The sequence below is a fragment of the Pelodiscus sinensis genome, chromosome 25 (assembly GCF_049634645.1).
Source record: "Pelodiscus sinensis isolate JC-2024 chromosome 25, ASM4963464v1, whole genome shotgun sequence".
Taxonomy (NCBI): Eukaryota; Metazoa; Chordata; order Testudines; family Trionychidae; genus Pelodiscus; species Pelodiscus sinensis.
The window spans coordinates 14264985-14292726 of NC_134735.1; the positions used below are offsets into that span (position 1 = coordinate 14264985).

General features: G+C 56.7%; 1 protein-coding gene across 8 annotated transcripts in view; it reads right to left on the minus strand.

The window, feature by feature from the left end:
• Positions 1-341: 341 nt before the first annotated feature.
• The window catches only part of TMEM200B (transmembrane protein 200B), a 48884-nt gene continuing 21483 nt past the window's right edge, over positions 342-27742 (minus strand). For 6 of the 8 annotated variants that reach the window (XM_075909111.1, XM_075909110.1, XM_075909115.1 and 3 more), the window contains one exon: positions 342-10065. In XM_075909111.1, coding sequence (XP_075765226.1) covers positions 9964-10065 — 102 coding nt within the window. In that variant the 3' untranslated portion in view covers positions 342-9963. Of the gene's footprint in view, positions 10066-13231; positions 14112-27742 lie in introns of those variants that run through there. The other 2 variants (XR_012897656.1, XM_075909112.1) reach the window with 2 other exon arrangements.

Below are 27742 nucleotides of genomic sequence, written 5' to 3' on the forward strand. Positions count from 1 at the left end.
TACATCTTTTCTTTACAACAAATAGGAAATATTGCAACAGACTTAAAACTGGCAAATCTTTATAGATTGAATAGTAAATGATGAGCTGTTATTTTGGACTTTTGTAGCAATTCAAAGGGAAAGTTGCTGTAGTATTTAGATGTAAGGGTTCAGTATTGTTTCTTGTATTGCATTTTTCAATAAATTTTCAAACAATTGTGTGCTTGTCTTTTTAAAAAATAAATCTTCCGTTGTCCGGCACATTCTACTCTCTAGGCAGGCAAACTCTGAGGGTATGTCTACACAGCAGAGTTATTTCGGGACACCAGAGTATCCCAAAATAGTCTTTTGAATGTGTCCGCTATATCGAAATATAGCGGACACGGTATTTCGCCATCCCTGTAAACCTCATTCTACGAGAAGTAAGGGATGGCTTGAAATAGCGCTTTATTTTAAAATTTGGCACTGTGTAGACAGTGCCAAATGATGAAATAAGTTATTTTGAAATAGACTTGAAATAAGATACGCAATTTGCATAGCACAAACTGTGTATCTTATTTCAAGTTTCAGGTGCTGTGCCTTGAGTGACTTATTCTGAGATAGCTATTCCAAATTAACTCTATGGGCCAGAATAAGTGCATCTACTCAGGAACTTAAATTCCTGCCTTAAATTCCTATTGTACCTTATTCTGGGTCAGTTTTTATGAGTGTAGACAAGACCTTTTCTAGATAGCAATGATATATTTGCTGATTTCACCCTACAAACTTGAGTTATATGAATCTTCAAAGTAAAATCCCACATCTTGACTGATGCAATGAAACTGACAACCTCTCGTATAGGAAACATTAAATTGGCAGAAGAATTTGACTGTTGATTTAGTTCCTGCCTCTCGGGAAGGTGGATTAACTACAACTGCAGCACTTCAAATGTAGACAAGTCTGTAGTGTGTTGGAAACACTAACTATATTGCAATGAAGGTGCTAATGTGCGAGAGGCAAACATAAATCCTCCCCCAAGAGCTTTGAAGTGACACTTTCAGGATAACAGCTGGCCCAGGAATCACTTTACTCTAGCTTCACTAGTCCCTGCCCTGATGAAGTATAATGAGTTGCACCTGTTCTCTGATAGCAGAAGTATGGCTCCTCAGGTGAAGCGGGGAGGAAGAGAATTGGAAGCTGAGTTTGATAGACATGCCATTGCATCTCTTCTGAGGTCACTGCAGGATATGGAGTCTTCACTGTGAAACTTTTCCGGCTTTCCTGCATTTGCAGCTTTGCTTGCAGTTCAGGCAAATGACCACTAGAGTTCTCTGCAGCTCTGCGCTAGACTTAGGCAGTAATTGATTGGCTTGTGTTTTGCTGGGCATGCTAAAGCCACCTCCAGTGTGTTTGTCCTATTGGTATTAGCCACCCCTCCTGATTAGGCTGGGACTGTATATTAACTCTGCCTGTTGCAGGCCCTTAACAGATTGATTGTTACCAGCAAAGAGCTTCTGGAATAAGGCCCTGTCAGATGGGACTCTGGGAATGAATCTCCTGGAGGGAAAAGGGGGAATGAAGAAGAAGGCAACAGCCATGTAGTGGCTTATTCATAGTCATTGTCCTTGCTGCATGCTCTTAGGAATCGGGGTAAGGCTGTCAAGCTGGCACTGATGGGAGGCAGCCCTAGCACACTGGAGTGAAGTGTTGCCAAACCTTAGAGCAGAACCCAGAGCAGGAATTTGCAAATAGGTGGTTGAGTGCAAACATTTTTCCTTATATTAAAATACTCACACAGTTCCCCGAGGGCACGGCTACAGAGCAGGGCAAAAGTTGAATTAAGCTCTGCAACTGTAGGTGCAATCGAAATAGCTTAATTTGGCTTTCGGCACTGTCTACGCAGCAGGAAGTCAAAGGAAGAACACTTCCTTCCACTTCCTTTACTCCTCGTGAAATGAGGGTTACAGGAGTTGTAGTGAGAAGTCCTCCGGCTTGCCACTATTTCGAAATAATGGCTTGCTGTGTAGATGCTCTTTGTTATTTCGGAATATCGTCAGTTATTCCGAAAACACCGGTGTGTAGCTCTAGCCTGAGGCTGTGGCATCCCTACAGACATCCGTGAGTAAGAAATTAAAGAGGCTTCCCTGAATTCATCTTGTAAATAGAGTTGTAGATCAGAACCCAGGTCTCTCTGCCTAAAACTTTTCAGAATTGCACTCTCTGTTGACTGGGAGAGGTGAAGTCTCTCATAGATTAGTTGCCATGCCTCAGTTTCCCCAACTGCAAAAGGGAGATATTTACCGAGAGGTGGGGCAAGGGGATTTCCAAAAGGTATTTAGGCACTTAACTCCCATTGAAATCAATGGAACTCACTATCTTAAAACCTTTCCGAAGCCCCACTTGGAGGGGTTCATGCTTATAGAATGCTGGAAGTAGATGCATGCTCAGCATCAGAACTCATCTGTTTCTCTCTTACTGACATCATAGCGTTGGCCCTGCTGCAAAACTAACAACTGCCTGCTGGCAGTGTGCTTTCTAGCCCTTCCAGCCATTAGCTCCCCATGCTCAGTAAGTGAAATGAAAAATCATCCAAAAATAGTTGGGTAAAGGCCACTGCCATGACTCGATTCTTCAATAATCCTGCAGAAGATCTTGATTTACTTAACACAGCAGACTAGCCTAATGCGCTTTCAAATAAAATACCATGGAAAATAAGCATGTTAGGCTGTTCAACTCCCTTTCTGCTCCAATGCTGGGGTACACCCAGGGCTCCTTTATCTGTCTAACCTCATTAGAATCACAGTGTGCATCCAACCTTCCAAAATACTCAGTTCTGCAGGAGGGGGCTGTTTAAAGAGGATGTGGAATCTCCTCTCCAGGCTGTTGAGCTGGTTAGACTCGGATAATGTGCTGCAGCTCCACAGAGAGTTCTAAGGCCAGTGAACAAGAAAGTTGCTGAGAAAATGAAAGCAACCTGCTTAGTGACACTTAGCTGAATTAGCTGCCCATCTCGTCTATGGGCTTAGTCGTTCACCAGAGGGAGAAGACAGACAGGTATGTGGGGAAATGAAAGGCACAAGTGGGAGGTGCCTTCCTCTAGCACGTTCCAAAACCCCACGCGCTCTGCACAACTCAACAGCCTTGTACTAAACATCTTGCCACATTTTTCTGGGAATAAATCTATCCCAAGCAGGCAGCTATCCCAAGCAGCTGCACAAAGGAGAAGAGAGTGTTTTAGACGGAGATGCATCCATTTCCAAAAGGGTCTGGAAATCAGGCCCCTTTAAGAAGTATCTCAACATAAGCACCCAAAAGTTACTAGAGAAATCTCTTCTAGCAGGAGCAGTAGCAATGTGGTTTTTCTGTAGCCATGTTAGAAGGCCTGTGCTAGGCCCGAACCCAAGCCGCCTTCTGCTGCCAGCCTGAAGAGCAGCAGCCGTTAGCTGTAAGGCCTGGAGTCACATGCTCACATTCCATCTATTTTGTATTAAAATAATGTCACCCCAAGCTGTGAGGAGGGGGCTTTGTCCTGATCGCTCCCCCACTGTCACCAGATAAAGAAACAGATCTCAAGATGGGTAAAGAAAACGTAAGTCACATCGTTCTGTCTGGCAAGAAACTGCTTATCAATAGAGAATGTTGTGGAATCCTCATCGTATGATCATTGTCATTACGCTTTCCTATTGTCTGACTGTGTGATCTCTGTCTGATTTGTAATTGTTCCTGTCTGCTGTATAATTGATTTTGCTAGGTGTAAATCAAGTAAGCTGGTGGGGTATGATTGATTAGGTAATTTTGTTATGATTGGTTAGTAAAATTATACTAAAATAATTTGGTACGGTATAGTAGGACTCAGGTTTCATTATATAAACTGGGGTCCAAGAAGGAGACCAAGAAGAAGATTGGAAGTAACAGAAGCAGAAGGAAAGAAGAAAAGGCTGGAAGAAGACCAGGAACACCAAGGAAAAGGGGGAAGACCTGGAAAAGAAGAACTCACCTCTGAGACACAGCTTAAGCCAAGAGAGACTGATATTGCCTGGCCAACAGGGGAAGTCTGCCTGCACCCGGATTGGTGAGCATGACACTGTGTGCTTGTGATGTGTAGTCTGCTTGCTTGGGAATTGGCAATAAATAGAGGATAAGGATATTACTGCATGAGGCTCTTTCAGTGGCTAAAGATCCTGCCAGCCCGCAGGAAGATGCTCCCTGAGCACTAGGAATTGGGTAAGGGTGGGTGTGTAAATTAACAGGGTTGCACCTTGAGCCCTAGAAACTGGGTAAAGGTGTGTGTCCCTACAGTGTGGAAGGGATAGAGAAATTTGTGTGGGTAACAGAGCCTGCCCACGAACCCTGAGCTGCTCAGGCACGGCTGTTTTACTGGGTTGAGAACATTATGGCCCCGTCTTTGGTTTGTTTAAAGAAAGCTTCTGTGTGTGTAAAGCATGTGAGCAGGCAAGCGAGACATAGAATCCCAGAGCTGGAAGAGACCTCAGGAGTCATTGAGTCCAGCCCCCTGCCCAAAGCAGGACCAATCCCAACTCAATCATCCCAGCCAGGGCTTTGTTACCCCTCCACTCCCTCCCTAGGAAACCCATCCCAATACTTCCCCACCCTCCTAGGGAAATAGTTTTTCCTAATATCCAACCTAGACCTCCCCCACTGTAACTTGAGTGCTCCTCCTTCTGTCACCACTGAACAGCCTCTCGCCATCCTCACTGGAATCCCATCAGGAAGGTGAAGGCTGCTTTCAAATCCTCCCTCACTCTTCTCTTCTGCAGACTAAACAAGCCCAAATCCCTCAGTCTCTCCTCATAGGTCTCGTGCTCCAGCTCCCTCATCATTCTGGCTGCCCTCTGCTGGACCCTCTCCAATGCGTCCACATCCTTTCTGTAATGGGGGGCCCAGAACTGGGCACGATACTCCACATGAGGCCTCACCAGAGCCAAATAAAGAGGAATAATCACTTCTCTGGCTCTGCTGGCAATGCACCCTACTATGCCATTAGCCTTCTTGGCTACAAGGGCACACGATTCATATCCAGCTTCTCATCCACTGGAATCCCAGGTCCTTTTCTGCAGAACTGCTGCTTAGCCAGTCAGTCCCCAGCCTGTAACAATGCGGGATCCTTCCATCCCAAGTGCTGGACTCTACACTTGTCCTTATTGAACTTCATCAGATTTCTTTTGGCCCAATCCTCTGATCTGTCCAGGTCACTCTGGACCCCTATCCCTGCCCTCTAGCGTATCTACCTCTCCCCCTAGCTTAGTGGGGGGGAGAGCATCCCCTCCCCTCCCCTCTATTTAATGTCATTCACTTAGCAGAACTCAGCTCAGGCCCATTCTTCAGTCCCACTTGGATCCCATTGCTCGCTCCGAGATGCTCCCTGTGATGTTCTTCCTACATATGGCACCAGGACGGTCTCTCCGCCTAGGGCCACCCGCCCCCTTGCAGAGGTTTCGTTAGCCAGACTCCGCACCCACCAAGGAGCTGTCATTATACTTCATGTGACGGCACCAGCCTGGGCTCCAGCTCATGCAGGAAGTCACAACAACACGCCCACTTCCTTAGAGTCTCTTGCCTTTCTCATGGGGCCTGGCAGCCTAGACCAGCTGGCCCAGGCACCTGGAGTTAGCCACTAACCCCTCCTAGGCCAGCGTGCACTGGGCTCACTTTGCTCCCCAAGTAGGGTTGCCAGATGGTTTAACCAAAAATACTGAACACCCCCTCTCCCCCCCCCCCCCAAAAAAGGGAAAAAATTCTGTTGAGGGGGAGGGAAAAAGCGGGAGACCTAAGTTGTTGAGGGGGAAAAAAAGCACTTTGAGAGTTAAGCAAAAAATAAAAAAATAAAACAGCATAAAAACAGCCTGGCCCCTTTCAGTGCGGGCAGAGTCAGAGTGGGGGTAGGAATAGGGGAGCAGTTGAGCACTAAGACCCAGGGAAAGCATTGCTTCCCCTTGGTCTTTAGGCTTTTTTCTGTCGGCCATTTTGTTTTCTTGATCAAGCCTGGGCGCACAGACGCTGAGGCGCTCCATCTGCAGCCGTACCTAAGGCAGGTGCTGCTGGGCGGGGTGAAAACGTGTTTATCCATCGGCATGCAACGGAAACGCAGCCGCCTCTGGCTCCTCTGGCAAAGAGAGAACGGGGATTTCAGAAGCACAACAAAGCAGGGGAGGAGGGGCCCCTCAGAGCACACATCAAGGATCCGTTCTGGTATATTGGGGGGGAGATGACCCCCCAACCTGCCTCACCCAGGAAGCTCACAGCCAGCCAGTTGGCTTTGTGAAAGGGGGCCCCCACCCAGCGTGCCTGGAAAAGCGGGCGGGGGGGAGGGGAGAGCTTGTCTCTGGAGAGCGCGGGATAGTTTGGTTCTCACGACAGCGTTGGTTCCGGGTGTCCTGACGTGCCGTCCCCACATCTCTGGTCTGTGCCCACAGAGACACGTGCCGCGGTGCCATGGGACTGGGTAACTCCAGGCCGTGGCGCGGGGCCTTTGGGAACAGCACGGCTGCCGGCTCTGGGAGCGGATAGTGAATGAGGCTTGAGGAGGCTGGGACAGGCCATCGGCCGCCTGCATAGAGCGTGCGAGGCCTCCCAGGCAGGGCTTGTGCTGCCAGGGGCTGGGGCTGTTAGTGGGGACGGGTAAGGCTGGGTAAGGCTGCTTCACACCCAGTACAGTGCCAGACACTCCTCCCTCCTGACGGGGCATCGCGGGAGAGGGCGCCATGTGTGCTGTACAGGGCCAGGCCTGGAGTCGGCTGCTGCAGGCCTCCACCTGTCTGGCCTCGGAGAGCGAGGCCTTTTGGAAAATATTTGTTCTGGGCTGTCGGGGGCACAGGGATTGGCAGCACTGGAGCCTGAAGGTCTCTACAGCCCGGGGAAAGGCCGTCTTAAAAGCATCATGTAACTTAGGACTCAATGTAAGAAAGTGGCCATGTCCCCCTGGCCGGCCTGGGGAAACTGACCGGCAATGCTACTATGGGAGAGGCGCCTCCGGGAGCCCCCCGTTCCAGAGCACACCACCTGCTTTGGTTCCGGATGAATTGCTCCGCTTTGGGAGCGCACGAGCAGGCTGGAGCAGCGCAGCTCACAGAGCAGCATCCTGCCGCTGTATCACAGGGTCATTTTCAGAGATTTTATTTGGCAATAGAGAAAAAACAACCCCCCAACCTGCTTTGAAAGTGCCCTGCCAAAGGCCGCGGTGGCGTCAGAAGCCAGCTCAGGTGGGCAAGTCCTTCCCCAACAGGGGCCCGATGCCGACTCTTACACCAGGCATCTCCACTGGGGACCCTGACAGCCCCTTGCACTCCACGACTGCGGCAAGCTGCCCCCTCCGCCTCCCCTGCCGGACGAGCTGGCCCACCTTGGTGCACCACCGCGGCCCAGATCTCCCACAATTGGCAATTCAAGGCAATGAAGCCATTTTAAAACAAGCCCATTGAACAGGGTTTCCGTGCAGCGGCCTCCGCGAGTCCGTGCCAGGCAGCGAGGAGAAAATTCCAGTTCAAGAGTAGAAAGTCCCACGCTGGGTATTTTTAGTTTGTTCTCTCTTGCCAGGGCCTCAAGCAGCCGGGTTGTTTTTCTGGCAGCTCCGTCTGTGTAATTGGGGTCAGAGCTGGCCTCGGGGGATTCTGTGCAGAGCCCAGCATACGGGGCCGGTACTTGTGACATAGGCAGGTCTGGGGCCAGAAGGCTCATTCGCAGAGGAAATCACTTCCCCGCAGAACCTGCTGCTGCTCTGGAATCCGGAGAACCGGAGACCGAACTCGCTGCCTCCAGATCCAGGTGCCTCGGACAGTCCTGCAGGCAGGAGTCATCATGGACACTGCTCCGGGGACAACCCGGCACGTGCTCCACAGTGCGGTCGCTGAGGAAGGAGGCCACATCCTGGCCTTGGCTTCACCGGGTGCGGCTCGAAAAGCTTTCCGGGCGTGGAAGCGAAGCCGCACTCCGGGATGGGGTGGTGGACGTGCCCCTCGTGCAGCTGGTCCCCGGGCGGGTCAGAGTCTTCTTTGGGTGCTTGCCCCTAGGTGAGCGCGCTGCAGGCCCGATCGGAGCCGTTTCCCTCAGTGGGTCCTGTTGGGGCAGCTATGGAGCCCCCCCCGCCTGGTGTCTTCCTGGCGCGATAGATGGGGCACTGCTGCCCCACCCCCTCTCCATCCCATCTCACGGCCTGTGACGGTCGCTGGAACATCCTCACACTCTTGTTTTGCAAGCGTTGGCAGTGGTAGCAGTGAGTTCGGGGGGGGGCCCATTTACAGTTCCCCTGACTGGGGCGTGCCGCCGTCTCAGCGGCTTGTCTTGCCAGAGCTGCAGGACACCCCATGCCCATGGGCCAGCCGCGCGCTTGGTGCCCCGTGTACCTTGGAGAGGGCCATCAACTGATAAGTGCCCTATTGTCAAGAATAGTGATAGAAATGTAGCCGTGTTAGTCTGGGGTAGTTTTCATATTTGTTCATTTTTTTAATTGTATCCTTTGGTATCTATGGTTGTGACTATTTTCTTCCACTATTTGATCTGAGGAAGTGGGTCTGGCCCACGAAAGCTCATCACCTAATAAACCATCTTGTTAGTCTTTAAAGTGCTACATTGTCCTGCATTTTGCTATTGTCAAGAGCGTCACAAGGGCAAAGGAAGCCCTTCTCCTATGGGATTCTGTATCTCCCACCGCACCCACCCACAGGCCTCGGATCTACCGAGGGTGCAGAACAGCCTAGTGGACCATCTCAGCCGCTTGTTCAGCTCCATGAATGGTCCCTCAGAGCGGACAACACTGTGTCCATCTTCGGCAGGTGGGCAGCAACAAGGAGCAATGGGAAATGCCACCTGTCTGCTCCTCCCACAATCACAGCCAGGGCTCCATAGTGGATCTGTTTCTCCTCGCCTGGTCGAGCCCCCTCCTCTGCGCCTTCCCGCCCAGACACAGGGTCCTTCTCCAAGTCCAGCAGGACAAGCTGTCTTCATCCCAGTCACACCAGCACGGCCCAGGCAACGCTGGTTCACTGCACTGCTGAACCTGTTCAGGCAGGTCCCTGCTTCCGGGCCTCATCTCCCAGGACCACGGCCACCCATGACACCCCAGCCTGGAGCTCCTGCACCTCGTGGTGTGGAAACATCACGGTTAAGCTAGCGCGAGTGGCGCTGCTCGGATTCCGTCCATGGAGTCCTCCTTGGCAGTCACAAACCTGCCACTTGGGCAACATATATGGCAAAGCAAAAGCGCTTCTCCATTTGGTCCATTGCCACCATCCTTGACAACCTCCTGTGCCTAAAACGGCACGGCCTGGCCATTTCGTCCGTCCAGCAGCCATCTCGCCATTTCAGCCGGGGATCGGGGTAGGTCTGTCTTTGGAAACCCCATGGTAGGACGGTTCTTCAAGGGGCTGGACAGGCTAGACCCTCAGGCCAAAGATCCAGTTCCCCAGGTTTGAACCTGCCTTTCTCTAAAATCATGGAACAGAAGCCTGCCCCCATTCTATCTTTCTCGGAAGGCAGCCTTCCTGGAGGCCATAGTGTGGACCTGACAAGCCTCTGAGCTCTGAATTCTTGCCTTGGAACCACCGTTCACCGTCTTTTAGAAGGACAAGGTGCAACTGCGCCCTCACCCAGCCGTCCTGCCTCAGGTGGTCTCCCACTGGCATGTAGACATATGGAGATCATTTTGCTGGCTTTGTTCCTGAAACCCCCACAGCAATGACAGAGTGTGCACCCAGTTCCCTGGCCGCTCGGCGTCCCCTGGGGTTTAACAGTGACCGCACTAGACCATTCTGTAAATCCACACGACCCTTTATTGTGATAGAGGAGGGAATGAAGGGCCTCCCCATCTCGGCCCAGCATTTTTCCTCGTGGATCACGTCCTGCATCAGGGTCTGCTGCAACCTGGCCGAAGTCCAAACACCCGCCTTGACGGTTCGCTCCGGACGGGCACCGGCTTTCCTGGCGGCGTTCCTCGCCCAATCCCTAGCCAGGACACGTGCAGGACAGCTGTGAGGACATCCACCCCTCTCACTACGCCGTTACCCTGTGGCAGGAGAGGACGCAGCCTTCAGCAGGGCAGTTCTGTGGGCAGCAAGCAGGTGAGCTCCGCTGTGGATGCTGCTGGTGAGTCACCTGTGGGAAAGCACATGAGCAATCACGCAAAGGGTGAAACGGGCTCCGTGCGTCTCGTCATTGGTGTTCTTCGTGACGTGCTGCTCATGCCAGTTCCAACTCCCGCCACCTCCCCCCTGCGGGAATAATGGGGCAAGAAGGAACCAAGGGTATGTCTACACTACCCCCCTAGTTCGAACTAGCGGGGTAATGTATGCATACCGCACTTGCAAATGAAGCCCGGGATTTGAATTTCCCGGGCTTCATTAGCATAAAACCGGCTCCGCCATTTTTAAAAGCCGGCTTGTTGGAACCCCGTGCCGCGCAGCTACACGCGGCACGGGCTAGATAGTTCGAACTATGTAGCCATTCCGATCTATCTGTACACCTCGTTCCACGAGGCGTACAGATAGTTTGGAATAACTACATAGTTCGAACTATCTAGCCCGTGCCGCGTGTAGCCGCGCGGCATGGGGTTCGAACAAGCCGGCTTTTAAAAATGGCGGAGCCGGCTTTATGCTAATGAAGCCCGGGAAATTCAAATCCCGGGCTTCATTAGCAAGTGCGGTATGCATACATTACCCCGCTAGTTTGAACTAGGGGGGTAGTGTAGACATACCCGAAGAAGGCAGTGGGTTGGCCTTGCCTTCTAGACTGTGCCAAGATGGCGCGCCACACCAGGGGTCCCACAGGCAACCCCGTGGGTACCACAAAGGGGAAATTCGCCGACGACTGCACGCACAGTGCGCACCCCTATTGAAATGGACAGAGCAACACGTCTCCAAGCACAACTGTTACTAGGTAACCAGTTGTCCCCCGTTTCTAGCCGAGGGGAGCTAGATGCTGACAGTGACTCTGCCCCTCAGCTCCCATGGCTGGGAGTAGCAGAAGCTCTTGTGATCAGTGGTGAGAGCCCCTTTTGGGTCCAGCTGAGAGATGCCCTTCCTGCCTACATGAGCAATGGCCATGGGGACGGCCCAGACTAGCCACTTGGGTACATCCCTGGGGGCTGAGTGGGGCCGCACCCTGCCAGCCAGCTCCAGCGCCAGGACCCGCACACCCAGCTGCGGTGAAGATGTACCCCCGTGACCCAGGAAACGGGTCGTTTCACAGCACCTGCTCTGGAGCGGGGAATCCCTGCGTGGGGCATGCTGGAGACCGGGCTTTTGCAAGCTGTTCGAGGGCTAGAAACCCCCCTGCAATGGCTTGTGGGAAGGTATTTCAGTAGGACCAGTTACGGCTCTCCCTGCCCGCTGCCCCTCTCATCCTTTCTGCAGTTCGGTGCCAGCTGCACCCTACTCCCGCGAGCCTTTCGACTGCTCAGGGAGATCAGCGGCGAGCAGGCAGGGCGGGGATCCACGTTCCCAGCTCTGTGCGCAAAGGGGGAATAATCCCCTCTCTCCTGAGGGTCAGGTGACCTGGCCTCATCAGACGGGACAGCCCAGACCTGGCCTCGTCAGACGGGATGCACCAGAGAAGCACCAGACATCCCCCCTGTGGAAACCCAGCAGCTACACCGAGATCCCATTGCCATCGGGCCGGAGGTGGAGGCAGAGTTGGTTCAAGACTCCGCCTTGTCCGTGTCTGGGTGCCATTGGAGGGTTATTAAGTACGTGAGGGGGAGCTGGGGACGGTTGAAAGGAGCAGCTGGAGCCTACACCAGCATTTCTCAGGAGGGGGAAGGATTTTCTTTGCCTCAGAGCCAGCTTTGAGAGGGGAGCCATTACACCCACAGCCCATGGACCACAGAGCAGTGACGATGCTTGATGCTTCCCGGACACAGCCCTTTACGGAAAGACAGTAACTGGAGCGAGGGGGGAGCATCCATCCTCTTTTACAGGGGGAAACTGAGGCACAAAAGTGATCTCGGGCTTGAAAACAGTCAGATCTGTCCCAGCAACTACGTGCGAGTCTCTTTCCCAGATGGAGACCAGGCTCCCAGCCTTGGGGCTGGCATGGGGTGGGGAATTGAGAGGCCCAAAAGGGCTTGTAAAACATCGAGGGCCATGGGTGACACCAGCCCCACTGGGCCTCTCAGGCTCCCAGCTGGAGGGCCCCATTAAATCCCTGTAGGTGAGGGCCACTGGGACTGGAGCCTTGAGTATCTCATGTCTGCATCCAGCTCCTCCGCACCCTTGGCCGCCTCCTTCCCAAGCAAACAACCTCTGCCCAGCTGCAGGGGAGAGCTGGACCCACGCCCAGTGGCACATACGGACGCAGAGCCCAGGCCAGCTGGCGGGGGGGGAGGGAGGGGGGAGCGGAGATTGATTTAACCGGCTGATAATCCAAGGCACGGCGGCAGTGAGCCAGTTAGAGCTATTGGAAATCGCTGCATTTCAGGCACAGGCTACAGGGCGCGGCCGGCTGTGGGTAACTCCAGCTCCAGCAGGACCCCCGGGCAGCTGGGGATCGCTCACGTACCTGGAGCCACCTCCCCCACAGCTGGGGCTGGAGACAGCTCTGCACAGGCCCCAGCTAGGAGCCGCCTTGCTAGGTGCTAGTGATCTTGCAGGAAGGCTCGGATTGCTGGACAGAGCCTGGCTGAGGGACTAGCTGGGGGCTGAGGACCTGCAAGCTGAGGAAGGGGGGTGCCTGTGCAGCGCAGGACATTCCTCTTCTGCAATCCCTGCACGAGCATCTACTGCCCTCGGCCAGAGGTTGTCCCTGGAGGGGCAGCTGCCGGCTGACTTTGCTCTTCTTGCATCTGACCCCACCAGCCCCGCACAGAGGGATCTGGGAGTCTCCACCCTGTGTGTAGCTGATGGGCTGAGTAACGGGGCTTAACTCCACCTTGACCACCACCGTTGTGTTGTCCCTCCCCACAGTGACCCCAGCCTGGAGCTGGGACCAGCCGCAGGGACTAGCCAATTGAAATGCCACAGCCCCAGGTGGGTGGCAAGGCCCCGTGACGACTCCTGGGGGGACTGAACCTTCCCCACTAAGACTCCGTCCCACATCCCAGCCCCGGTGAGCACCAGTGTTCCCAGAGCGCCTGTTAGAACAGGGCCCGGGCGCTGCAGGGAGGTTGTTGGAGCAGGAGAAGGGACAACTCCAGGGGCACTAACACCCCCTGACTGGGCTGGGACCGCTGTGCGCTGTGGCAACAGTCAGCCTGTTCCCAGGCTGTGGGAACCCCCTGCCCTCATAGCCCAGACGTCTACTTCATTGTGCCGTGGGCCTTTAACCTCAGCGAAGACGTGCCCGGTGGGGCCAGGACAGGAAGCCAGTGCACAGCCGCCAGCCTGCCCCTTCTGTGACACAGCGTCAGCCAGAGAGGGTGTGATGTAAGGAGCATACGGGGAGTGGCAGGTGCCAAATTAGCAGGCTTCAACTGGAGAACTTCCCACAATCATACAGACGCCCACTGGGTTAAGGGCAAGCCCTTCATTTTAAATAGGCTAGGAGAGATTGGAGTTTTAGTGGTAAAGACTGATCGATCTCTCTCTCTCACACACTCACACTCACACTCACACACACACACAAATATAGTGCACTGATAATCAAAATTTTCAGATAGGCAGAGTAACAAAAATCCTGTTTGAGAACTACCTGAACTTTGATTGCAGGCTGAAATGGTAGTACGTGACGCCGATGGCAGTTGCAAAGATTTACCGTTTTTGAACCTCAGTGCTTATTATCCTCTGACCCCCAGCACTGTAATTTTTTTTACGTGTGTGAAAACTTGTCAATACAATAAAGTGTAGTAAAAGGGCTTAAAACAAACATTGATAAAATTATATTAAAAAATATTCTATTCCAGCCTGGTTTTAAGGGGCAGGCTACTGCAGTCACTTCAGTCGGCCGCTAGAGGGAGACATGGTCCGTACGCCATGGTCTGTACGGCGCTGAACACACCGGCACTGGCCCAGATACGCTGCAACATCTCCAGGGTCCCTGTGTCCCTCTCCAGCCCAATGGCAATGTCCTGCTTCTATCAGACCCCACAGACCTTGGTGGCAGCGTGGCTGAGAAGCTGCCCGCAGGATCTTTCAGCGCAGGCTGAGCCAGCAGACCCAACACCCTCCGTTCCAGCTGCCCACGCCGGGATCTTCTGGTTATGCTCCTGCCTATGGAGAAAGGAGACAGTGGGGTGCAAGGAAGCCCAATTTCTGGGCTTTGCTGCTCAAGGTTGGGTCCTGGCCCGTGTTCGGCGGCTGGGGAATTCTTCCAAGTTGGCCGAATGCCGTCAGTGTTGGGGCTGCACAGGCCGTTTTGCAGGAAGACAGAGCAAAGGCCAGGAGGAGCCGGGGAAGGCGGCTCGGTACTTGCACCCTCAGCAGCGGCTGGTGATTAGATGGAATCAGGTGCGGAAGCTCCCAAGCTCTGAACCAAGCCGGGGCTGGGGCAAGAGGATGGGGTTCTGGTTCTTAACACAGAGCTGCCCCATAAGCGACACACGCTCCCGTCTCTCCCGCTGACCTCACCTGCCCCCTGGCTCCTACCCTACCAAGCGCTGCCAGTGTCCAATGAATGTGTGAGGGGGGAGGAGGAGATGCCAAAACCAGCTCTCCCAACAGTTGGTGTCACCCACCAAGCCCCAGCGCCTGGGGGCAGGTGATGGCATCAGCTTTAAATGAAAGTCTCCAGCCCCGGCAGCCATGAAGGACGGACAAGAGGGCAAAGAAAACCTGCATCGATGAGTCTGAAAAGCCGCATGGATCCTTCTGCCAATGTCCTGGTTCCTTGCGGCCAGGCGGGGGAGTTGCAAACACCCGGGGTGGGCCAGGCTGCCTGCTTGCAGTGAGCCGTGCCCCAAACAGACACGAGCCCCAGCCCTGCTGGGACGGCTCTAACCCTGCACCTCCCAAGCTGAGTACCCCTAGCAAGTCCCTAGTGGGCTCCCTACGAGAGCCCCCCCCCCCCCCCCCCCCCCCGCCATGCACATAGGGAATCCCCTCCATGCACAGCCAGGACTTCCAATGGCTCAGTGGAGCCCTGGCACATCTGTAGGGCAGCCCCAGATACACCCACCGGTGCTGCCATCTAAGCCCCCCTCTGCTCTTAGCCACCCGAGTACCGTACCCCCTGCGACACCCACCCTGTGCTGCTCAGCCGGTGGATCCCCCTCCTGGCCTGCCCAGCCCGGTCCTGGAGGAAGGACAAATCCTCGCTAGCCACTAGGGAGGAGTCCATCATTCGTAAGAGGAAACTCTTGGACGCCGCAGGCACCAACCATCAGCGTCATGCCGGCCCTTCCAGTGCTGGGCGTGTCCCCTTTCACTGCCAGTCGCCCGGCACGCAGGGCTGCACAACCCGCACGGGTCCCCCATGACACATCAGCCCCCAATGGGCGATCGCAATTCCTGGCATGTCTCTCAGGGCAAACCCTTCGCACTGGGCTCGGGCCATCTGTGCCTGCTGCCGAGGTACCTGGACTGACGGGCACGGGCCTTCCCTGTCCCTGCAGATACAATTGCCTGAGAGATTTACAGCTCGGGGCTTGGGGACCTGGAGTTCCTGCCCTGCCACTAGGCCTTGGCGAGCTCGGCTCAAAGGCCCTCCAGCAAGGACAGAGCTCTGTGGACTGGGCTGTGGTTAGACAAACTGGGACCCTAGGGTGGGCCCTGACTGGGGGGGCAGGACAGGAGGGTGGGGTAGGAGCCATCAGGGCCCCCTCCTCCAGCACTACAGTTGGGGAGTGGAATTGGGGGCTTGCCCTAGCACTGTAGCGTTCCCTCTGGGGAGCAGGATCGGGGCAGGGAGGCTCACCCCACTCCACCTGCCGGGCACACCCGCCCAGGAGCCAGGCAAGCCACAGGGCTGGAACGCCAGAAGGGAAATGCAGGGTGAGCCTGGACCTTGGCAAGAGCACTCGTCGTGGGGGAGAGAGGCAAGTCCCTGCGCCCCGCCCCTGCTCCTTGGCAAGAACACCAGACTGGCTGAGCAGGACATGGGTGCCGGGGAAGCAGGTGGGTGGGCCTGGATCGCAAGTGGGTGGCCACGGCCTACTGAGGCCCATCCGTGGCGATGCCACTGGGACTGGGGAAACAAATCAGTCACCCATCTGCCTACCCCCAGCCCAGTTCTAAGGCCAGAGCTCCATGCCCCACAGAGCCGAGCCGCAGCGCACGCACCAGCAACACGTATCCGGCCCGGTCACAGCACAAACAACAACAATGGGCTCCAGTCCTGCGATGTGGGGCCCAGGGCCGGCCCACAACATTTTGGCACCTGAGGCGGGGAGCTCACATGACGCCCCCTCGCTTGGGCCAAAACTTCGAAAGGGCTCGATTCTGCCTCCTTGCTGTTCTGCTCTGCTGCCTCCCCAATAGCGGAGAGCTAACGACTTACGATGCCTTTGCCATAACCCTTCCCTTTCAAACGCCTGCCCAGCCAATGTAACTCGTGCACCGTGCGTCCCGAGCAGAGAGCGAACATCGGCACAGCAGCAGACACGACTTTCTACACTCGGGGGCCTAGTGGTGCCCCCACACTCTGGCACCTGAGGCAGCCGCCTCATGGTAAGGCCAGCCCTGGTGGTGCCCCAAAGTGCAGAGCGTCTGCAGCTGTCTCCACAGCTGGGAGCAGCCCGCTGCCCCGTGAGGGAGGAGCAGCAGGAAATGGATGGGTTGTCGCTTCGCTCTAGATCCCAGCCCTGCGGCCTCTGCTCAGGCCTCTCACGCAAGCACCTCAGCCTCCCCTCGTGAGCCCTCTGGGCCCACAACCTTCCCCCCCGTGCGGGCCAGGCAGCTCCACTCAGACAGGAGACGGCCTGGACAGAGCCCTTCCCTCAGCCGAGCACTGCTCCTGGCTCTTTCCTCCGCTCCTTGCTCTGGCACAAGCAGCCGCACCCCTCTCCCCCGCCCCATCCCCAATTTCACTGTCGGCGAAAAGGGTTTTCAGGGCCATGCAGAAGTGGGAGCAGAACCAGGCTCCCCACGGCGCTGGCCAGTCAACCCGCCTGGCACCCGAGGGAGTAAAAGGAAGGCACATGAACCCCTTCCAGGCTGGACAAAACGGTAGCTGAGAAACACGGGTCTTCAGGGCAGTTCCACAGCTGGGTCTCTCCCCATCTGAGGGAGACTCTTCAGCAATGTAGGGGTTAAAATTCTCCCTCAAACACCCTCCCCCTTAAACCATCCCTCTCAGCTTGCCTGCCTCAGGCCAGCAAGCCCTTCATTGGGAACAGCTGCTGGCTCCTGCTGACAGGCGGAGCCAGAACTCAGGGCTGTCAAGGAGCTTCCCCCTTGGGACCTGAGCCATGGCTCCCTTCATGGTTCCCAGCTGTGCCCCAGAAAGGGAGCGTTCCCACAACCAGCTTCCAGCAGCCCCTCGCGAGCTTCCTGGACCTGGGCCCGCTCGCGGCTGTTGCTGCCAAGGGAGAACCCAGGTGGCTGAGCTGGGTACACTGTGCCGGGGACTGGTGCCCCCATGATGTCCCCTCCCTAGACACAAAACCCACCATTCAGCAGCTGTTGGGCAGCCCTGGCCAGGGAGAGCCAGCACGGGCTACAGCCAGGCCAGTTCTGCCCTCTCTGTCCCGGCCCGCCTGTGCACGCGGGTCACTGCTCTGAGAGCCGTACGGCTCGGAGCCCCCTGGCTAGCCGTTGTTCTCGCACACACGCCCCGGCTGGCTCGTATTCTCTGGGCGCCCCACTGGCACCCCCAGGCCCGTCTCGGCCAGTTGCCCCCGTTTTGGAGTTGGGCTTGTGGGGCTCGTTCTCCCTTAAGTGGCTTTGCCCTTGTCTCAGCTTGCAGGGCTCAGACCGGTGCGCCCCCTCGTGCAGACCGCTTGGGATCCCGCCCCCCGTCCGCCACACGGCTTGGGACCCTCCCAGCTTCACGGGTCAGGCAGCCACGAAAATACTGGCTAGTGCCAGGCCCTGCACAGCCCCCGGCAGGACTCCGGTAAAGCTGCCCCCAGTTTCGAGCAAGCCTCCTGCAGCCCCTTTGCAACCATAAAGGCCTGCAGATGAGAATGCCATGGGGCCGCAGTCAAAAGACTTACAAAAGTCTGGGAGCTCACAACTACGGCTCCCCCCTCCGCTAGCCCAGCAACGCACAATGCCCCCGCACACCGCACCCCCGTGGATAGCCCCCCCCAGCCCAGCAATGCACAACGGCCCCGCACCCCCGTGGATAGCCCCCCCCAGCCCAGCAATGCACAACGGCCCCGCACCCCCGTGGATAGCCCCCCCGCTAGCCCAGCAACGCACAACGCCCCCGCACCCCCGTGGATAGCCCCACCGCTAGCCCAGCAACGCACAACGCCCCCGCACACCGCACCCCCCGTGGATAGCCCCCCCGCTAGCCCAGTAACGCACAACGCCCCCGCACCCCCGTGGATAGCCCCCCCGCTAGCCCAGCAACGCACAACGCCCCCGCACCCCCGTGGATAGCCCCCCCGCTAGCCCAGCAACGCACAACGCCCCCGCACCCCCGTGGATAGCCCCCCCGCTAGCCCAGCAACGCACAACGCCCCCGCACCCCCGTGGATAGCCCCCCCGCTAGCCCAGCAACGCACAACGCACCCGCACCCCCGTGGATAGCCCCCCCGCTAGCCCAGCAATGCACAACGCCCCCGCACACCGCACCCCCCGTGGATAGCCCCCCCGCTAGCCCAGTAACGCACAATGCCCCCACACTCCGCACCCCCCGTGGATAGCCCCCCCGCTAGCCCAGCAACGCACAACGCCCCCGCACACCGCACCCCCCGTGGATAGCCCCCCCGCTAGCCCAGCAACGCACAACGCCCCCGCACACCGCACCCCCGTGGATAGCCCCCCCGCTAGCCCAGCAACGCACAACGCCCCCGCACACCGCACCCCCGTGGATAGCCCCCCCGCTAGCCCAGTAACGCACAACGGCCCCGCACACCGCACCCCCCGTGGGTAACTCCCCCCCGCTAGCCCAGCAACGCACAACGGCCCCGCACACCGCACCCCCCGTGGGTAACTCCCCCCCGCTAGCCCAGCAACGCACTACGCCCCCGCACACCGCACCCCCCGTGGATAGCCCCCCCGCTAGCCCAGCAACGCACAACGCCCCCGCACACCGCACCCCCCGTGGGTAACTCCCCCCCCGCTAGCCCAGCAACGCACAACGCCCCCGCACACCACACCCCCCGTGGGTAACTCCCCCCCCGCTAGCCCAGCAACGCACAACGCCCCCGCACACCGCACCCCCGTGGATAGCCCCCCCGCTAGCCCAGCAACGCACAACGCCCCCGCACACCGCACCCCCGTGGATAGCCCCCCCGCTAGCCCAGTAACGCACAACGGCCCCGCACACCGCACCCCCCGTGGGTAACTCCCCCCCGCTAGCCCAGCAACGCACAACGGCCCCGCACACCGCACCCCCCGTGGGTAACTCCCCCCCGCTAGCCCAGCAACGCACAACGGCCCCGCACACCGCACCCCCCGTGGGTAACTCCCCCCCGCTAGCCCAGCAACGCACTACGCCCCCGCACACCGCACCCCCCGTGGATAGCCCCCCCGCTAGCCCAGCAACGCACAACGCCCCCGCACACCGCACCCCCCGTGGGTAACTCCCCCCCCGCTAGCCCAGCAACGCACAACGCCCCCGCACACCACACCCCCCGTGGGTAACTCCCCCCCCGCTAGCCCAGCAACGCACAACGCCCCCGCACACCGCACCCCCGTGGATAGCCCCCCCGCTAGCCCAGCAACGCACAACGCCCCCGCACACCGCACCCCCGTGGATAGCCCCCCCGCTAGCCCAGTAACGCACAACGGCCCCGCACACCGCACCCCCCGTGGGTAACTCCCCCCCGCTAGCCCAGCAACGCACAACGGCCCCGCACACCGCACCCCCCGTGGGTAACTCCCCCCCGCTAGCCCAGCAACGCACAACGCCCCCGCACACCGCACCCCCCGTGGATAGCCCCCCCGCTAGCCCAGCAACGCACAACGCCCCCGCACCCCCCGTGGATAGCCCCCCCGCTAGCCCAGCAACGCACAACGCCCCCGCACCCCCGTGGATAGCCCCCCCGCTAGCCCAGCAACGCACAACGCCCCCGCACCCCCGTGGATAGCCCCCCCGCTAGCCCAGCAACGCACAACGCCCCCGCACCCCCGTGGATAGCCCCCCCGCTAGCCCAGCAACGCACAACGCACCCGCACCCCCGTGGATAGCCCCCCCGCTAGCCCAGCAATGCACAACGCCCCCGCACACCGCACCCCCCGTGGATAGCCCCCCCACTAGCCCAGAAACGCCGATCACCCCCGCACACTGCACCCCCCGTATGGTAGGAACTCGGAGCTCCGGGCAGAGAGCATTAGATCCCATCCCCGCATGTGACTTCCATGGCTCTGGTACAAGGGCATCGTTGCTAACCCAGCCCGAGCCCTGGGGACTGTGACTTACCCACCTGGAAGGCTGCTTCGAGCTCCACCAAGCAGGGCTGCTCCAAATGCTTCCTCCCTGCAGCCCAGGGCAGAGCCCGGCTGGCCTGCAGCTCAGCCTTATGGCTGGAGCATGGGGAGCTGCTGCTGCAAAGCATGAGCTGAGCTAGCGAGTTAGGGGCGCCAGGGCACTTAGGTGGCCCCAGCCAGGGGCTGGCCCTCCTCGGGCGGTGACAGGCAAGCCGGGTCCCTGTCAGCTCTCAGTGTGCAGCAGCATGTCATGCCGTGGAGGAGGGGGTCTGGCATTACCACGGTGCCAGGGATTAGGGACACGGCGCTTCTGCCTAGCGAAATGTAAGTGGCCACTGCAGTGGGGCTTGTGCACCTCACGCACAGAGGCACTTTGGAAGTCCCGCCTTACCCAGCCGAGTGACTCCAGGCCTTGGCCAACCCACACCCTGCCCCACAGCCTTGCACCCTCCGGCTGTCTGGTTAGGGACTGTTCGGCTGGGACACCCTTGAAGCCAGTGGGATGGTTTGCAGTGCTTGTGGTGGGGATCAGGTTACCAGGTAGCTTCAGAAAAAACACCAGACACACTTGATTGGAGGAGAGGGACCGGCCGGGAGGGGAGCAGGGCTGGCTGGGAGGGGGGGTGGGACAGGAAGCAGGGCTGGCGGGGAGGGGGTCAGGGCAGTGGGGCTGTTTGGAGGAGATCGGAGGGGTGGTGGCCAGCGGGAGCAGGGCTGGTCGGGGAGGTCGGGGGGAGTGGGGCTGGCCGGGGGAGATAGGGGGAGGTGTGGCCGGCAGGAAGTGGGGCTGGTCGGGGGGATCGGGGGGAGTGGGACTGGCTGGGGGAGATTGGGGGGGGGTCGGGGGGAGCAGGGCTGGCCAGAGGGGGAGTGAGGGGGGGAGAGAATTGGCCAGCGGGGAGCAGGACTGACCCAGGCACATGCAGATCCCAAGGCGTGCCTGACCTGCACACAGTCCCAGCAAAGCACGAGTGAATCTGGCTACCGCTCCCCAACATGCTTGAATGGTGCTCAGGAGCATGGACAGGGCTTCTCCTCCTCCCCAAGGCATCACTCGTACGTCAGAGGCAAACAAAGGCTCCCAGCACCGATCACGCCCCGCCTCCTAGCCACTCCCCCCACCCCCACCAGGCTTCCCTCAGGCGCCCAGCTGGAAAACCAGAAAATACTGGACATTGCACACGTCCGGTATTTTCTGAATATTTTTCACCGGACAGAGGGCTCAAAAACCAGACTGTCCGGTTGAATACTGGACACCTGGCAACCCTAGGCCGGGGGCACAGAAACGCCTCAGTACTTCACTGCTCCACATCAGCAAATCCCAGCAGGCCTGACGAACTCTGCACCCAGCACACCCGGCATGGGGTAAGGTAATGGAAATGACAGCAAGTAACACCCAGGGCATTGATATCACAGAATCATAGAACCATAGAGCTGGAAGAGACCTCAGGAGTCATCAAGTCCAGCCCCCTGCTCTAGGCAGGACCAATCCCAACTAAATCAACCCGGCCAGGGCTTTGTCAAGCCGAGACTTAAACACCTCTACGGATGGAGACTCCACTACTTCCCTAGGGAACCCATTCCAGTGCTTCCCCACCCTCCTAGGGAAATAGTTTTTCCTAATATCCAGCCTGGACCTCTCCCACTGTAACTTGAGACCATTGCTCCTTGTTCTACCATCCTGTTAGTACTGTGAACAGCCTCTCTCCATCCTCTTTGGAACCTCCCTTCAGGAAGCTGAAGGCTGCTATCAAATCCCCCCTCGCTCTTCTCTTCTGCAGACTAAACAAACCTAAATCCCTCAGTCTCTCCTCATAGGTCATGCGCTCCAGCCGCCTCATCATTTTGGTTGCCCTCCGCTGGACCCTCTCCAATGCGTCCACATCCTTTCTGTAATGGGGAGCCCAGAACTGGACACAATACTCCAGATGTGGCCTCACCAGAGCCGAATAAAGGGGAATAATGACATCTCTGGATCTGCTGGCAATGCTCCTCCTAATGCCCCCTAATATGTCATTAGCCTTCGTGGCTACAAGGGCACACTGTTGGCTCACATCCAGCTTCTCATCCACTGTAATCCCCAGGTCCTTTTCTGCAGAACTGCTACTTAGACAAATCAGAGGTTTGGGCCACAAGAAATCTGATGAGGTTCAATAAGGACAAGTGTAGAGTCCTACACTTGGGCTGGAAGAATCCCAAGTATTGTTACAGCCTGGGGACCAACTGGCTAAGTCACTCTGGACTCTATACCTGCCCTCCAGCATCTCTATCTCTCCCCCTAGCTTAGTGTCATCTGCAAACTTGCTGAGGGTGCAATCCATCCTCTCATCCAGGTCATTAATAAAGATGTTGCACAAAACTGGTCCCAGAACCGAACCTTGGGGCACTCCACTAGAAACCAACTGCTATCCTGACATTGAGCTGTTGATCACTACCCGCTGGACCCGACCTTCCAGTCAGCTTTCTATCCATCTTACCATCCATTTATCCAATCCACATTCCCTTAACTTGCTGGCAAGAATATTGTGGGAGACTGTATCAAAAGCCTTTCTACAGTCAAGATATATCACATCCACTGACTTTCCCATGTCCACAGAGCCAGTTACCTCATCATAGAAGCTAATCAGATTGGTCAGGTATGACTTGCCCTTGGTGAATCCATGCTGACTATTCCTGATTACCTTCCCCTCGTCCAAGTTCTTCAAAATGGATTCCTTTATGATCCCTTCCATGATTTTTCCAGGGACTGAGGTAAGACTGAGGCCTATAGTTCCCTGGATCGTCCTTCTTCTCTTTCTTAAAGATATCACTTCCCTTTCTTAAAGATATCACTGGGACATGTCCGTATTCACGCCATCGGAGTTATGGCCACGCACCAGATTTAAAGTCTGTGACCAAACACAGGGAAAAGCAGGTTTTCGCCCAGTCAAGAGAGAAGGCAGCTACCTATGTTTCTAATGGCAATTAAGCACTGTGGAGCCGAGAGAAAGGAAGCCCCATATTGAGTCAACAGGAAATCAGACTGATGGGGGTCTGGGGGTGTTTGAAGAAATGGCAGAGTAACCCATAGGGTGTGGGTTGGCCTGTCTTTGGGGGTCAAAACAATCACTCTGGGGGAAGAATGAGGCGAAGCTCAAAGACATTTGATTACCCATCCCTGAGGGAACGAACAGGACAGGTGTTTTTGGGTCCTGGCCCTGGTGATGCCCGTAGGTTGTTTTCGGAGAGAAATAAAGATTTTTGCCGACTCAGGGAATGTTTAGTTCCTTAGAAATATGTTGCATGTTTGTGTTGGTTTGTACCTGCCCTTTCTCCGGGCTGCAGAGCAAGCGAGGGGTGAGTTCTTAGCAGAATGGAGTACACTGCTGTGTGTGCTGGCTCTCAGACTCAGTAACGTCTGTGTGGGTCCAGGGCCGGGCGCTGGGGTACCTCAGAGGGATGAGCTTCAATGGAGCTTGGGGAAATGACGTGCCCAAAGCATTAGCTGAAAGGCCAGCAGACTTCGTACTGGTTTGTCTGGCCTGGCAGGGATTTGTCACCCTGTGTAGCACCAGCAAATCTCTCTCTTGAGCTGTGTGGAGAGTAACAAGGTAACCCACAGTCCCAGGCACCTGAGAAAGAGTCCCAATGAGCCACGCCCTTCCCCAGCATGCGGGGCAGGAGCAGAGGGTGCTGCCTCCATACCCCTGGGAATAACAATGTACAAAGGACCGTCCACCCCAGAGTACACGGGTGCCACTGGAGAGGGGCGGTCCAGTGCCTCAGGATGGAGACATGGCTTCTGCTCCCTGACGCTTCCCAGACGCCCTGCGCGACCCTGGACAAGTCACTAGATCTCTTGCCACGTTAACATCCCACTTCCGAAATGGGACACGAACCTTCCATTCTCAGCCTTGTCTCATTTGATGGGACGCTCTTTCACCAGCAGCTTGCTCTTGCTCACACCAGGGGGCCTGTCCTCATTTGGGGCCTCTCATGCCACTGTAACAAATGACAAACCCCAATACTGCTGGGAGCAAACGCTGACCCTAAAGCAGCCCCCTCCAAGCCCCACACCCGCGCCGGGCGAAGCGCTCCCATCTCGGCGATGTTTGGGCTGCCGCCGCCGCTATTTTAACCTTGCTGCTTTGCGTTGGAGCTGGATTTTGAAAGGCAGCTGACGGGCTGCTATTAAAACGCCTCCTCTGCGATCCTGAGAGCAGCAGCCGACTTTCACACTATGTGTCATGTCAGAGCCAAGCCTCTCAGAGCCCGGGAAGTGTCTGGCTCCGTCAGTGCCGGCATCTCTCGGGGCAGGCTGGCTCGGCTCTCCGTAGTGCGCGAGACTCCATTGGCCTGCAAGGAACATAGGCCTCTGCCACCCAGTCCTCCTTATTCTTCAAACCCTGAGGAAGCCAGAGGAGCGGGACGCCCAATGTCCATCACTTGAATCCTTATGCCGCCTCCAGGGTGGCCCTATCCCAGACTGGCTGATTTTTGTTCTTGCATCCCCCTCCATTTGAAATAAGTCACGTCCCCTGGAAACACCCTCCCTGGGGTCAGGCAGAGGTTGGCACTGGGTCCGAGTGCAGCGAGAGCCAGTTTGGACGTGAGAACGGTTTGGTGTTTACCCCATTGGAGGGGCCAGGAGGGGGCAGCGAAGGAGTTCAGTTCAGAGAGGCAGCCGATACATTACACGAATGTGCAGCACCTGGCACAGTGGGGCTGGACCCCAAGACTAAACATCATCAGGACCCATAAACACTGGGAGCTGCACTGCCCAAGGGCCCATTTCCGGATGGGGAAACTGAGGTATGCCCCAGGCCGGAAGCCAAGTCTGAACTCAGGTTTCAGCTGCAGGGAGGTGGTGGGGCAGGGCCCGGGAGTGCTCCCAGAAGAGGTGCACGTGCCTCTGATATTAAGCCAGGCCAAGCCTGGGCTGTAGCATCAATGGAGCCGTGGCTGCCTTCTCCTTGGTGCAGTGAGGCTAGGAGCCAGGGCAGGTTGGTGCTGCAGGCAGCTTCTCTTCGCCTACCAAAGGGCCAGGCAAACGAGAGCTCGGATACTGACTGTGCTGGGCTCTTCTGGAATTGGAGCCTGACGCTGCATGAGGAGCAGGCTGTGGGGAGCTGGCTCGCAGCCAGAACGGCCCTTGCAAAGCCAGCAGGCCCTGCCCTGAGAAAAGTGAAAGGTCACCCAGAGGAAACGGCTTTATTATTTCAGGAAACTTGTCTGCTTATCAGGAGAAAGGGCCAAGGGAGCACGGGAAGCAAATTCTCAAGGCAGGTGATGGATTCTCTATCACTTGGGCGGGTTCCCATTGGGACTGGAGGTCTCTCTAGGACGTGTGCTCCCTCCAGTTGGACCACAAGCAAGTCCCTGGCAGAGGGTCTCCGGCCTGGGCTACACAGGAGCTCAGAGCAGACAGTTACTGTGTAACTTCCCGTTGGGCCTTCAGCCAAGTCAGTCACTGCCCCCTGCTCAGCTCCAACGTGTCACTGCAGTGCAGAGCCCCCTCGCCAAAGCCCCGTCACCCCCCGCTTGTAGCAGGAGTAACGCCCGCGAGAGGGGGACCGGGGAGAAGGGCCAGGAGAAAACCAGAGTGGTTCTGCTTTTGAAAGACGCACTCACACAAAACCTCCCCCCAGGGAGAATATTTAGCACTTCACACACTGGCTGATCTTCAGGACACCCTTTTCCCTTTTGTTTTAAACCAGATGGGGAAACTGAGGCAAGGCGATGTTAAGTGCCGTGTTTATGGTCACAGAACGAGCTTTGCGGCAGGACTGAAGACTCCTGTGATCAATCCTCTAATAATATTCACAGAGGATATTCTAGCCAAGGGTCTCTAACTGCTCTACAAGTAGACAGAGTCTCATTATGCAGATGGGGAAACTGAGGTAGCGGCTGTTTATGGGACTTGGGGCCACACTGAGCCAGAGGGAAAGCGGGGATTAGAGTTAGCCAAGCTGGCTGCCTTATTCGCTGGACTACACCGGGCCCCTGCAACATGAGGAACATCACAGCACTGGCCTAATGCATGGGAACTGAGCAATGTCAAATCTCGCTACAGGCAACAAGAAGGTAAAAATTAAACCTGACTTGTACCAGGCTGGCTGCAGTGTCATTAACTACGAGACAGGACGTAGCTAAAAGGCAGAGATGAGCTTTATATAGCAACTGCCCCTTTAACCGCTCCAAAGCCAGGGCTCAGTTGGATTCTCAGCTCACCTTCCGGGGGGTGACTCGGGTCACGGTAAAGGAAACGGAGAGAATTTGGAAAGGGACGTCAGGAGGAAAACTGGAAACATGTCTCTGAAATGCCTCGCCCAGAAGAAAATGGGCAGCAGATGCGTCCTCAGCTTGCTGCCAAACTGCGATGTGCCCGGCTATCGGACACAGAGGACCCTTGGATCAGCAGACCAAAGTCCAGCTGCCTGACTCTCCTCTCGTGGGGGTAAATCTACCTACAGCCCCCATTGCGATTGGATTTGAGCAGCTTGCAGTCTTTAATGCCTTTATGCTTCCAGCTCGGGAAATGCTGTTAGCCTCGGGTTTCAGAGGTATGGGCACTGAGCCAATGGGAGCGAGGCACCTAAATATCTAGGAGTTTCAGGGCCTAAGGAACTTGCCCCAGGTCCCATGGGGAATCTGTGATAGCGAGCAGAAAAGCGAAGCCTGGTCTCTCCAGTCTCAGAACCTCTGGACCATCCGTCTTCCCCCCAGGAGAGCAGCTCAAGTGGGTGTAAGGCGAGGAGTCAGACGCTGTGTACAGGCGTGGGCCCCCTGCGGCGGGGCCGGGCAGTTCAGAACACTCGTTTGGGCTTGGTTTCTTCCAGCCATAACAGGCCCTGCCAACTCCACGGGTGTTAGAAACCCAACCCCCACCCAGATGCAGATGCAGCTGAACGCTCCCCACCTCGAGACCCACATATTGCCCCTTTGTTTTCTTACAGACAGCTTGCAGGGAGAGCTCCCACTCCAGCCCTCATGTTCATAGGCAGCAGGGAGCTGTGCTCCAGCGCCAGGACGCCAGACAAAGTGGGAGACCCCGCTGAGAGCAGATCAGCATGGACGGGAGAGGAGCATCCATGTGATTATACCTAGCATAGATGGCATGTGCCTCCTGTCATGTTATTGGATTTTGAGGGGTGCAGCCAGGTCACTGCTGCACCCGGGGGGGGGGGGGGGGAGAGGAGGGAGGCATGTGAGGTGTCAAAGAAAAGCTTACTTTATACTGATTCTCTATATGCTATTCGTGTAATCATATAATGTCTGTGTGTGAAGTTGTAAGCAGGTATTTTGTGTGGATACTGACTATTTCTCTGGGGCTGAGAATAGATGAAGAATGCTCAGCCTATGGACATGCCAATGAGCAAGTCTCC